Source organism: Nilaparvata lugens, chromosome 7, assembly GCF_014356525.2.
Source record: "Nilaparvata lugens isolate BPH chromosome 7, ASM1435652v1, whole genome shotgun sequence".
NCBI lineage: Eukaryota > Metazoa > Arthropoda > Insecta > Hemiptera > Delphacidae > Nilaparvata > Nilaparvata lugens.
In genome coordinates, this window is record NC_052510.1 from 8,991,621 (window position 1) to 9,005,774 (window position 14,154).

Here is a 14,154-nt window from a genome sequence, read left to right on the forward strand (position 1 = left end):
GGCTGTAATTGTAAAGATGTTGAATCCTAGAGGCAAGACTACAGTATCGTACGAGCAAAATACTTTGTTCTACATACAATACACCTTATATTACGCATAAGTTCAATTTTTGAAAAATTTCCCCTTCTCATATCCTGTTCCATCTTGATATTGTGATGTTGAATTAATTCTCTCATTATTATAAGATTTGAATTTCATTTCTGAAAACTATTCCCTTTTAATTCTTTCAATATCACTCAGAAAACTCCTTTCTTCTCATTGCATAAATTATTGTTTCTATGAATATTCATAATTTGAATATTGAACTCTATCACGAACAATGGTTTTATGCAATGAAAGTATTTCTCTGCTAACTGAAAGTAGTATTAATAAAAAAATGTCGTACTTAATTTCCATCTGATTTGTGAATTATTATCATGATTGTAAATACAATTATATTGTTTTATTTTTTTAAATTTTCTCATTTTGGAATGAAAATTGATGTCTTGAATTAGATTCAAATTGATTCACATGTTGTGTTTTTATCATGAAGCCACTGGCACCTTGGATTTTAATTTACTACACAATTTATTTATTGGTTGTGAAATGTATTCATTTGAACTATGAGAAAAAATCGTTTTGTATAATTACTTGTTCTCATTATCCTATTCTTTGATTTTTGAATGTATTCTCACCTTATATTGAGTTCATATGACAATGTAATTTGATAAAACTGATGTATTCATAGTTATCAAATTTGAATTTACTCATGTACCGTAATTTGAAATATATCTTTCATATCTGGAAAATCTCTTTATCATTCGAATACTCCCAACGATCCCTGCTTATCCTTTATTACTCCATTATAATAACATTCAAAATCACAGTTATGTGTGATGTAGTGGTGTTTTTCCATAATGAAAAACACAAATTGAAAACTCGAAAATATGCAAAATTGAAAATTTGTGTCCTTCAAAAAAAATTTCCAATTTGTGTTGCCAGCATTCAAAATCCTAGTTTTGATATTTTTAAATGCTATGTTTTCTTCCAGATTTTTTTTTATTTTCCAGACTGGACCGTTTCTTTTTATGTGATCATCTGAAATAAATAAAGAATCAACTTGGAGAACAGTAACTGTTTCAAGATAGTCATTTTTTGAGTGACAAATGAAGGACTTTTCCCAAAAATATGAAAGTGTAATTTTTTATCTGAATCCATAAAAATAGCTAGCTGGCTTGGAAGCTTAGCTACAAATACAAGATTTTATCTTTCATTATTTATACCTATCGTTGTTGAAGTACGTTAAAGCTGCGTTTACACCAAAGTTACTAACAAAATGTTTTTTCCGTCCTCACAGATTCTTTTAGATTAAACGGAGCTTGACAAACACATATGCACACATATCATGCACATCATGTGTATGATAAGTTATGTTCAATCAAATAGAATCTATAAGGACGGAAAATAAACATTTTGTTAATAACTTTGGTGTAAACGCAGCTCTACACTGGAGCTGGAAGTTTGAATATACTGAAATTTCAAAAAATCCTGTTAGTTATCCAGCTCACAGAAGGATCTTCTTTATTTTATTTCTTGACTCATAAATATCGAAATAGGGAATAAATACTTTAATATCTGAAATAGGGAATTTCCATCTATAAATCATCTTCCATCAATTCACTGTTCTGTTTTCTCAACCATAAAGGGCGAAAATTGATTCACTAGTGAGCCCCAGCGGTAGGAGAACTCGCTGGCTAAAAGTAGGCTACAAATTTTAAGATTATCAAATATTGATTATGGATTTGGACAGGGCTACCATAAAAAAATATAACATACATAGTCTCATGTCGTCTTTTTTCTCTATACATTATTACTAAACGATAATCCAAATTAAATGCTGCAAATCACCGCTACTATACAAAAATTGACAACAGGGTAAGCAACTAGATGAAAATTCGATGAGCGCTACTATTCAAAAATTATTTATTGCGTCTGGTATTGAAATGGCATAAGTGAATCCGTGTTATTTGCGTTCTAGTTTGACACATGCACCATTTCTCCTCCCCCTCCCCCCGACACCATCATTCTCTTCTTCTTATATATTTTCTTTTTCTTCAAATCGTTAACACTTTCTTTCTCCTCACAGTATAGATTCAGTTATCGCAATGAAAGTGAACACAACATATCTTCCACAGTGCTTGTTCTTCCTTGTCCTATTCTTCCTCTTGTTTTTCTCCCTGTTCATCTTTTTTATCCTAGCTTTCTCAACCTACTATGAGATACCATTAGATTCTCCCTCTTCTCAGTCATATTATCCCCCTTTTAACCCTCATCCTTCTTCTAATTTCCCTGTTCAACTTTCTACTTCTTTTTCGTCCTCCTCTTCTTCTTCTTCTTCCTCTTCATCATCATCATCCTCTTCCTCTTCTTCATTTTCGTCTACTTCTCCTCCTTTCACTACTTCTTCTGCTGCACCTCCGCCTCTTCATCCATCACCTCCCCCTCCACCTCCTCTTCATCCTTCTCAGTCTTCCATCCACCTTCTTCCAGAACGGCCTCTTCCTTCTTACCATCCTCCTGTCCCTCCACCACCCTCTGTTCCTGAATTTCCTTATTCGAATCCTCCTCTGATTCCTCTCCCATCTGATCCACCTCTCCCAAGGCTTCCACTATCTCCTCTTTCTGAGATCGCTCCTCCAATCTCAGATTCTTCCACCACCAAAGCTTATTCTAGTCATACCCCTGTAGTTTCTCTAGCCTCTGAGGTTTCTCTCCCACTTGACCCTGAAGTTCCAACAAAATCCGAGCTTCAAATTCTTCCTTCCTCATCTACATCTGTAGTTTCCCTTTCGAATTCTTCCCTTTCTGTCCCTCCACCTTACAACTCTTCTGTTCCTGGAGTGATACTCTCTGCTTCTAATCCTCAAATCATTCCTGGAGTGACTCAACCTAGTTATCCTTCTATTCACTCTGGGCTCCCACTTTACAATTCTTCTTCTCCTATACCATCCATCCCTGATTCTCAAACCAATCCTGAAGTGGATCAACCAAGTTATCCCTCCACTGATTCTGAGCTCCCACTTACAAATTCTTCTATCCCTGATCTATTTCTCCCTGATTCTCAAACCAATCCGGAAGTGACTCACCCTAGTTATCCTTCCACTTACTCTGAGTTCCCACCTTCGAACACTTCCACTCCTGGAGAGTTTTCACCTGATACTGATTCTTCATCCATCCATAAAGTCTCTCAAGAGACTTCCACCGACTCTGACCTCATATTTGATGATTTCCCTCTGGTTCCTGAAGTTACACTTCCTGATTCTTCCCTCACAGATCCTGAAACTTCCCTCCTTGATTCTGAGCTACCTTCTTCAGACTCTGAGCTACATATTCCAGATTCTGAGGAATCTCTTCCAGACTCTTCCATTCCTGAAACTCCACTCCTAGAATACTCCCCACTTTCTGATATCCCACTCACTGATCTCCCTCCTGCATCCGAACCTCCATCTATCTCTGGAATATCTCCTATTCCTCAACCTTCACTTTTTGATCGTCGGTCCTCTCCTATCATTCCAAAACTTCCTCTACTACCTGTTCCTAGGCTTCCATTACCCTCATTCCCCCACCCCAACCCTACTAGAAAATTGCTATCCCCACTTGTTCCTCAAACCTTCAGTAGCCTTCCGTTGAAACATTCCAATATTCACTCTGGTCTTCTTGCATCTCATACACCTCCAACCAATGGGAACCTTCATAGGAATTCAAAGCTCAAATTGAAATTCCCCACACCTTCGATTCAAGCTTACTAGTGCCGCACTGTAGAATGTACCTAGTAGTTCTTACTTGTAAGTTATTGTTTCCCCATCAAATTCTTTACATTCTTCGTCGGCTTTTCTTCATCCTCTTTTACATCATCCTCATAATCTTTTTCCTCTTTCAAATACTTCTATGTTTTCTCAACTCCAATCCTCATAGCCTTGACTAAACCTCTATTTTCATAAATTGACTTGCTGGCATCAACCTGATATTTATTTCACTCTATTTCTTTTTTTAACAAAAAACTCCTTGTCATAAATAATATCTTCCATCCCAACAAACGTATTCCAAATTGTAACTGTTTACCTCCATCCAGTCTCAAACCAATTTAAAATCAACCTAATTGATATGGAACCCTCAACTAAGACGAAAGTGATACTTTATTCAGGTGAGTGAGATTTTCACGGATAATATTCACTCGATTCAGTTTAGTGTATCAGTTTTTAGCCAATTATATTTCTCCAGGAATAGATTTTCTGTATTCATGATAATCTGAATGCATGTTTTTATGTTTTTTCTCTTTGAAAATGCAGGTGGAATGATATTTCTGTATTAATGATAATCTGAATGCATGTTTTTGCTTTTTGAACATACCGTACAGTTTGAATAATGCAGAATTGCCTGCACTTGTGTCTACGTGTCCATCCTAATCAAAATTGGGCCATATTATCTTCTCTGCCATTCGAACTTTGTTTCTATAATTGGAAGTATACAACTGAACAATTGACAATTACTGTTTGCGTTCTGATGTTTGAATACTGAGACAAAGCAATCATTCTAGATCGTGATTGGAATTTTCTACAAGGTAGTTAGTGTGAGGATTCTCTGCTAGGCAGAGTCACTCGACTTTTGCTGTTTTTCAATAATGTAAGTAACTGTGAAGTATAACACGGATTTGATTGCGTAGAAGACTATTATGTATTATGTTTATGTTAAACATGATCGCTAGGGCGAGATCTTGGCCGAATTCCAAGTTAAGGATTAATTTAGTTATGAATAATTTTTCATATTCTTACCATTTTATGAAACCCATCCTAGGTAACCCATACGGTACCTTGGCCTAGTTGACGTTTCCGATAGCATTGTTGTGCATTGAAGGAATAAAATCATTCTCATTCTTATTCTTATTATTCTTATTCTTATTCTTATACTGATATATCCATCATGCACATTACACGAATGGATTCTTGATCTGAGGTGATAAATATATTCTAAGCATTCTCTAAAAATTATCAATTGACACACTTTCCGTGTCAATTAAATCGAATTTCAATAATGGCTCACCAAAATTACTTTAAAATACACATTACAATTTGAAACTTCAATAATTTATTATATCATCAATTCTCTCATTCATTTCAATTTTGAAATTCAAATGTAGTCTGTGAGTAAACGATGTATATTTTCTGATAAGCTTCAGCTGCGTTTCAATCCTCGTTATGGGACAAATGATAATGCTGTGGATGAATATAAAAAGCTAAAAAAGTTGGCCATGCCTGATACAGCTGAATCTCATGAGCCAACTTCCCTGCAAGGTAAACTTATTTCCTGATTCAAACTATTTTATTTTATCATTCATTTATTTATTCAGAATTAAGGAAGGCGCACACAGATCGTCATCGGACGGACGGCACGCATCGGACGGATCGGACGATTAGATTTGATGCATTGTTTTCAATTGGAGTGCGCATACCTATACAGATGCGGATAGGTATACGCACTCCAATTTAAAACAATGCATCAAATCTAATAATCCTTGAAGGTAGACGAACACAGATCGTCATCGGACGAACGGCAGGCATCGGACGGATCGGACGATTAGATTTGATGCATTGTTTTCAATTGGAGTGTACGTACCTATCTGCATCGTATGCATAGTAGATCGGAGATTCCGTCAGGAATCCAATTTCAAATTCAAATTTTATTTATTCAAACTCATAATATTTACAATCAGAATCAATAAGAAAAACAAAACCACACAGCTCAGTAAGATAAAAAATCTGGTGTGGCGCACTCACACAACTTTCCTTGCCGTTATGAGAATTTATCACCTGACGCTAGTGTACACGCGCATCTCAAGTTTACTATTCAAAGATTTGAGCCAGCTGGTGACAGGACAATAACGCTGGAGACATACGAGGTCTGCTATCTCTTCATAGTGAATGATCTAATAGAATCAACAGTTGTCAACAGTTTGCAATTGAATAATCACATTTCATCGAATTTCGAGCTTATTTTCAATTTTAGGTGAAAATGTTACTGAACATAAATTAAAGAGATTTTTATGCTCAATCTTTTCCACCTGAAATTTTTTGTTCAAATTGTATCTGAAGCCTTATAATTGGGAATCTAAAATCAAACTTTGCCTAGATGGGGCGGAGCTCCTGAAATTTTTACAGATATGGGACTTATTGCAGTTGATAGAACTTATCAATGACTAATTGAGGTATGAATTTGATCAAAATCGTTGGAGCCGTTTTCGAGAAAATCGCGAAAAACCCTGTTTTTGACAACATTTTCGCCATTTTAGCCGCCATCTTGAATTGCATTTGATCGAAATTTTCGTGTCGGATCATTATATTGTAAGGATCTTAAGTTCCAAATTTCAAGTCAGTCCGTTAATTGTGAGGTGAGATATCGTGTAAACAGACGCACATACACTCATACACACACACACACACACACACACACACACACACACACACACACACACACACACACACACACACCACACACACACACACACACACACACACACACAACACACACACACACACACACACACACACAACACACACACACACACACACACACACACACAACACACACACACACCACACACACACACACACACACACACACAACACACACACACACACACACACACACACACACACACACACACACACACACATACAGACCAATACCCAAAAACCACTTTTTTGGACTCAGGGGACCTTGATTCGTATAGAAATTTGGGTACCTTAATTTTTTTCGGAAAGCAATACTTTCCTTACCTATGGTAATAGGGCAAGGAAATTAAAAATAATTAATAAAAGATTAATAGATACTGGTATGTTTTATTAGAAAGAAATTCATGAATTGGAATACAATTCTTCACGTTTGCAAGTAGGAATGAATATCACTCTAATTAATTTTAAATTTATGAATAAATGGAGAAAGAAAAAGAAGAGAGAAAGAAAAGACTGGCAACCATTCACTCTCACATTCACTCACCTTGCACACTTTCCAATAACAGCTCATCTTACTAATGCTTATTGGAAGCCACCAAAATTACATTTAAACTAAGAAATAACATTGAATAAGAATTCTAAATAGTCAGGCATAAGACCTCTGAGCCATCTAAGAATTCTTTTTTTTGAAAACAATCCCGAGAGGAGCATTGAAGCCCCGTCGGCTTGGTTCGGATTTAATGACTCAATGGCTCAATCGCACGGTGATAAATGGAGTTCATTTTAACCATATGTTGTCTAAGGACATTCAAAGGCTCAAAAAACATTACTTGCGACATGCGGAATTAGCTAAAAAAATGTACTTCGTCTTCAATAATTTATCAATATTTCAAATTTTGAACAACGATTGTAACTTTAAATTGTGATTCAATTTGGAGAATTGTAGATGTCTTTTATTCATATATTTATTTATAGTATGTTACAATTTTCCAAGAGTTAAATTCAACAAGTTTAGTATAGGATTAGTTTAGTTTATAAACAAATCAATAAAATAAAAGCTAGTGACTCTACCAAAGTGGCTACAAAAACTATCACAACAATAATAGTTGCTAAAATATAATTTATGGAATTGACCGTATTGATGTTTTTTATATTTTTCTCATATCATTCTCATAAGACTGATGTCAAAATCTTGATTTTGGGATTGATTGTAAAATGATTGGATGGAAAAATTATGTTTGCTCATAGAATTCTCTAGATGAAATTTGAATGCCTTGTCCAACAAGCAGATAATACAACTTTGATTATCTGTGTATGTTCAAATTGAAATTGATGAAGAGGGAATCAGAGCTAATTAAGCTAGCTGAATTGCATCGCATTAAATGATGCAATGCATAAGTTAGTAATTCATTGCATTTCAACTTACCATGGACTGCTTTACTACACAATTTCCAATTTCACTGCTCTCAGATTGGGGAAAACCTAGTAATGTAGAGTTTGTTAATGTAGAGTTTCTACATTGTAGAGTAGTACATAGTTTGTAGAGTTAATGTAGAGTTTCTATTCTCTCGATTCTCTCAATATATACAACTAGAGATGGCTGTGATGTACCTAATCAGTCCATTTCTGTTCATTTTCTATACTCTAACAATAGAGTATAGTCATAAAAAAATTGAAGCATAAGATATATTATATCCCATGGTATATAGGGTGTTTATGATCCAAATTTCAAACCAATTCTCTGTTAACTCATGTCGATTACTGTAGACAACTGAGTATTATTATAGTGTGAGGTGGGAGTGTAAGAACGGCACAGTATGAGAGACTACCAGCATTACATAGCTTCGTGTAAAAGAACTAGCCTACTAGGACTTGGATACTATCGGGAATTTGGAGCATTGGAGCCCTTTACCATGGGCTTATCAGAGATTGACAATGGTGTAATAACCAAAACCGGTCTTTCTAATTATCAATAAATCAGTGGTTTTTTGACAATTTCTTAGTCTTTTTCATTCAATATGAATAATTACCACAATATCAACTTCTCAACTACACAAAAAGGCTATCTTTTCTCTATGCAAATAACTGACTGTCATTCATTGTTTATATTAGTGTTTTGTTGAGGTGAGAGTGTAAGAACGGCACAGTATGAGACTATCAGCGTCATGATGAAGAACTACTTAAACTATCGGCTTTAGTTAGCAATGAAATTCGGGACATAGAAGTACTTTAACATGATATAATCTTCTTATGCATTCTTTTCTCTATGCAAATAACTGACTGTCGTTCATTGTTTATATTAGTGTTTTGTTGAGGTGAGAGTGTAAGAACGGCACAGTATGAGACTATCAGCGTCATGAAAAAACTACTGGCTTGAGTTGAAAATGGAATTTGGAACGTAGAAGCCCTTTACCATGGGATATCTTCGTATGCTATATTTTCTCTATGCAACTGACTAATAACTGACTAGTTATTTTCAATTTTCTTTTGCAGACTCAAACAATTTTCTGCCCACAACAGCGGTCAATCTCACTAGTGACTCCCAAACTGAGATTAATGAAGAACCAATGGACCAAACAATCGGAAATCAGCATGGGAATATCTTGAAGAATCTGTTTGGAAAGAACTGGAAGAAACAACTTTGTGAAAGTGTTGAAGCAGATGATGATACTGGCGGAGAAGTTGAAACAATCGAAGAAAATGGTAAAAGTGAAAATACAAAACCAGTGAAAGTGAATAAGAATATTGTAGAAGATGCAAGTGAAAGGGAAAAAGTGGATGTAAAACTTAATGGAAATTCAAGTCGCGAACGGGATTTGAAAAAAGTGATTCATTGTCACGATAAAGATGCGCGGTCTTTGACAGAGAAACGTGGCAATTATTGGGTGCTATATAACTATGTTATGGCAGAGGGACGCAGGCCACACTGTTGGGAGAGTATCACCTACACTACTCATACGGAATACACCTTTCTGGACAATGTGGAGCCTGTGGTTGAGAGGTGGCGTGGTCCAGTTTCCGTTGCGGTTTACGCGCCAGGAACCGATTTCAATCAAACACTCGACAGTATCAGGTAACCAGAAATCAGAAAGCAATAGATTCATAATGTAAAGCCAGTTTCACATACATCTATATATATATGCTTATGCTTTTTTCAGGCCCAGTTCATTAATAAAACACACAAACAACAACATATAGTATATGTATTTACATACATCGATTCTTGGACTTTCGATTTTTTGCCGTCCTCATGAATTTTATCAGATTAAACGGAACTTGACACACATCATCTGTTCAATCTGTTAGGATTTATAAGGACTGCAAAAAATCGTTTGTCCAAAAATGGATGTGTGTGTAACTGAACCAACACGATGATTATTCGGTATTTTATATTTTTAATATCGGGGCACCGAGCTTCACTCGTTATTTATTTATTGACTTTTGATAAACCGAACACAATTCTTTAAAATTATTGGGGAAGTACTAACAGGCGCAGCCCAAAACTGTTACTTTCCCGAGTTTTGATTCATACACTATAAATAATCCAGAAAGTAGGTTATGTTCCATACACTTGAAATCAGGTTCAATTTCTTGTTCAAACATTTGAAAAAAATATATAATTTAGATTATATACAAACCAAATTGAATAACAAAATAGCACTCACTAATCACTTGAAATTGTCAAATGATGATCAACTTTAAAAATTATGATATACTCTAGTTTAGGAGGATTATCATGTCATGTCAACAAATCAGATTATGTTGATCAAATCGAATAAATTGTCTAGCTAGATAAAATTTCTCGCTGATTGATTATGATTACACAGCTGGAAATAATTCTGTCTCTCTCCCATACAGGCACATGCATCTTCTGTTATTGAGAGACGACGAAATTATCATGTTTTCCAAGGATGAATTATCCTTTTATAATGTAGTTCAGCGAGTTTTCCAAAGAATGAGACCTAGTGCAATCAAATCTTTATATCATAAACCTACTATGTTCCAAATTTCGTGAAAATCGTTGGAGTCGTTTTCGAGATCCGTAAAACATAAATAACCAGATATAAAAATAACCAGATATATAAATACAGAAATTGCTCGCTTAATATAATAGGATATTTGAACTTTTCATATGATTTTAATGAGTAGACAGTCAATCTGTAAATGTTCTGTAGGCAAAAATTTACTTGAATCCATATAAGTCTGTGCAAACCTCAGATTCCAAATTGTTCTCAATTATGATCAATCTGTGCATATTCTATGGAGAAAAATACACTTGAGTTTCTCTCTCTTTATTCATTTATACAATAAGTACATTATCGAAATGATAGGAAGAGGAAAAATAAGGTAACCTTGTGCTATTCATCTCTCAAATTTAGATAATGTAGCACATAGTCCGAAACAGTCTGTGCAAACCTCAGATTTTAGAATTTCTCTCATGAAGTAGGCCTACACTACTGTGAGATTTCATAGAAGTCAGGAAGCTCGTGTGTTGATAATAAATTGTCTAAGAGAAGAAGCGAAACAAAGAGGTAATTTCGGTAGAATCAGTTTAAAAACGGCAACGGTTCGCTCCCATCCTCGTGAAGGTGCGTAGGTAATTCTGAACTTTTTCAACCAAATATATCTGTATCTCACTGTTTCTGTAGGAATACTCTAAGGGCGAGGAAGGAAAGAGATGTAACTAAGGGTTTTGGTGGGTGTAATGATAAAAAAATGAAATAAAAAGAATATTTAACACTTTTAATATTATGATAACATTGGGCTGTTTCAAATGAAGAATATATTTTAAAAAATCTATTGACCAGGTGACAGATATAATAAGCATAGCATTATCTGATGAAATGCGTGATTTCATGGCGCATGAGTCTGTACGCAAGTGTATCATTTTTGATTCGATGTGTTTGGACGTTTATAGCATTGTTCAATGTTTCCTGCAATTAAGGTTTTGATTTGATTAGAGAAGTGATGAAAACTGGGTAATTCATTTAACCATGTGTAATTACATGGTTTTAAGCATTATTCAGTTGAATTCTCTGAGCAAAAAGTTTTATAAAATGTTGTTTTCCAACCAGGTATCTCCGACAATGCGGTTCTGAGTTGATAAGAGACTTTGTCTCATTCCATATCTACTTCCCTCAAGAGCACATGCCCAAACATAGGCCTATTCCGCACGGCGACCAGATTCTGCAAGCTGGCCAAACCGATTGCAGAATGCCAGCCCCGTGGGTGAATCGAACCCGTGTTTTGTATCGGAAGCAGAACAATCTGCTGTACATGGTGAATGTGGGCCGGAACATAGCCCGAGTGGCTGCTACCACTCACTATATACTGTCTTCCGATATCGAACTGTATCCAAGTCTTGGTATGATCGACCAATTCTTCGACATGTTGCTTCGACAGGAGCCAGTGCTCAAGAGAAACAAACCAAAAGTGTTTGTTCTGCCACTATTCGAAGTGAATAAAACAATGCAGGTGCCAAATAACAAGGATGAGTTGGTGAGTGTTGAGATTTGTGACAACATTAATCTATGAAGACATTTTTGCTGAAGATATTACATTTCATCATGCAAATTCAAATAACAAACTGTTTGATTTTTTAGGACTTGATGTAGGCATCTCTTTATATAAAAATGAATGTCTGTGTGTTTGTTAGTTTGTTTGTTTCCTATTTGTTTGTTCCTTAGAAGACCTATACAAATAATTATCACTTCCTCATCATTGAAAAACTGGAAAATAATTATTCATCTCATGAGAGAGAGTTGTTCAAATTGTAACCATTAATTATTACTGAAGAATGACAGACTAAATTGATTTTTTCTAATTCAACTCAGCTCATATTCATCCTAAAATTGAAGATGGAAAGAATATGGAATTCTGTGTAATTCATCGTACATCGCATATTTCCTGGACCATCTATTGACAATCAAAAACTGTGAAAACATTTAATTCATCTTTGAAACACTGATTTAAGCTACCGGTATCTATTTTTTAAATTCAACACTTTCACTCGCTATAATACTAAATTTATTATTTGAAAACTGTAGCACAATAAAGAATAGAACAAAATAGAATAAATAATCTATATGAACTATAATATCAGAAGATATGCAGAAACCTTATTATTTTGTAATTGAAATGAGAACTCTCTCAACTATTCATTGATATAAAGAGCTAATTATTTCAGAATTCGATATTAGATTATACTGGATTTATCATTTCCAACGTGTGAATTGTGACATAGTGTGAGAATAATTGTATTATTCAAACCTCATGATTGACCTGGTCTGCTGATTAATTTAGCCCTTCGATTCTATTTGAATCTAGAAAAGGAACATCCATCTTTTTTCAATCTACTTCTCGTTCTTTCTCCACTTTTACCTCGGCTTCTCCTTGTTCTCTTTCCTTCTCCTCCCTCTCCTTTCCCTTCCCATCTTCATGTATTGTAACTTAATTGAATTAATAAATCTAATCTAATCTGATCTTCCCCTTGTGAAACGGTATATTGCCATCCATGTTGGGTGACATTCTTACATGAAATAGTATATTGGATAATATATACTAGTGCAGCTGTTAAGATCCCTAGCTTGCAAATAAATTTGCAAAAAGTTAAGGCCGTCCGGCTCGCAAATATACTGGGTTCAGACCACAGCTCTAGCTCAGTAGTAGATGCATGAATACTCTCAATGTAATGAATCACCATGGGTTTCAATAACTGATGATCAATAATTCTTACCGCTGCTCTCGTGAAGATATTGAAGAATACCAATAAGGAAGTCAAAAGGATAGTTAGTGACTGATTATCAGTAACCATATATTCAATCGAGAATAATGAAAATCGACTATGGTTTTTCCAGTTGATCCTTGAAACGCTCGTCATGAATACAGGTATGCACCAATTTATCCTTTCGAAATTCCTTGAGACTTACAACGCCAGCTCTTGAAGTTCTCTGGATCCTTATATGATATATTGTAGACTTATTAATATAAATATCCGTAAGATTTTGCCGGCTGAATAGTATTACTATCATCAAAGGATGATAAGTAATAAGTGCTCTGAATAAGATCAATATTAATTAATTCACTAATTATATATGCTGCAGAATAAGAATGCTTGGTACCAAGACAGCTCAAACTGTATATCACGAGATGAATTAGGAAAATAATAAAAACTTCTAGAATTTTGTATGCTGACATAAAACATGAAATATATTCCCATAAAATAACATAGACAAAAATATTTCTTGATAAATATAATTTTCTTTGAATAAATAAATTCTCTAATATTTTAACAACTATCACAGGAGTTGTTAGCATTCACAATATAGTGAGCCGTAAAAATATCTATTCATTTATTAATACTGATGATGTGAAACTTCAGGTTGATTCAGAATTTGACAAACTGGAACCTGTTCAGTCTATGGGTTCAATAGAATATATTTCAAACAATAATTAATAAATAATAGAATAATCATTCAAATCTCAGGGTATGGATTCGTGCCATGCATGGAAATAAGCTTCCTACATCTATCAAATATATTCATAAAAAGAGTTCTTAGTAAAAATATTATAGTGTTCGACACATTGCAAAATTTTTAAACTTGAACCAAATTTATATAGTGCTTTTGAATAACTCCCCAATTCACTAAAAAGGCCTTAGCGTTAA

General features: G+C 34.7%; 2 protein-coding genes across 2 annotated transcripts in view; one reads left to right on the forward strand and one right to left on the reverse strand.

Annotated features, from left to right (window-relative positions):
• Positions 1-14,154, reverse strand: part of LOC111057644 (spectrin alpha chain, non-erythrocytic 1-like) — a 404,931-nt gene that overhangs the window by 214,354 nt on the left and 176,423 nt on the right.
• The window catches only part of LOC111061983 (beta-1,4-glucuronyltransferase 1-like), a gene marked incomplete in the record, with an annotated part of 20,386 nt that continues 8,324 nt past the window's right edge, over positions 2,093-14,154 (forward strand). The window contains 4 exon segments of the mRNA XM_039433619.1: positions 2,093-4,183; positions 5,210-5,330; positions 8,982-9,561; positions 11,564-11,987. Coding sequence (XP_039289553.1) covers positions 5,288-5,330; positions 8,982-9,561; positions 11,564-11,987 — 1,047 coding nt within the window.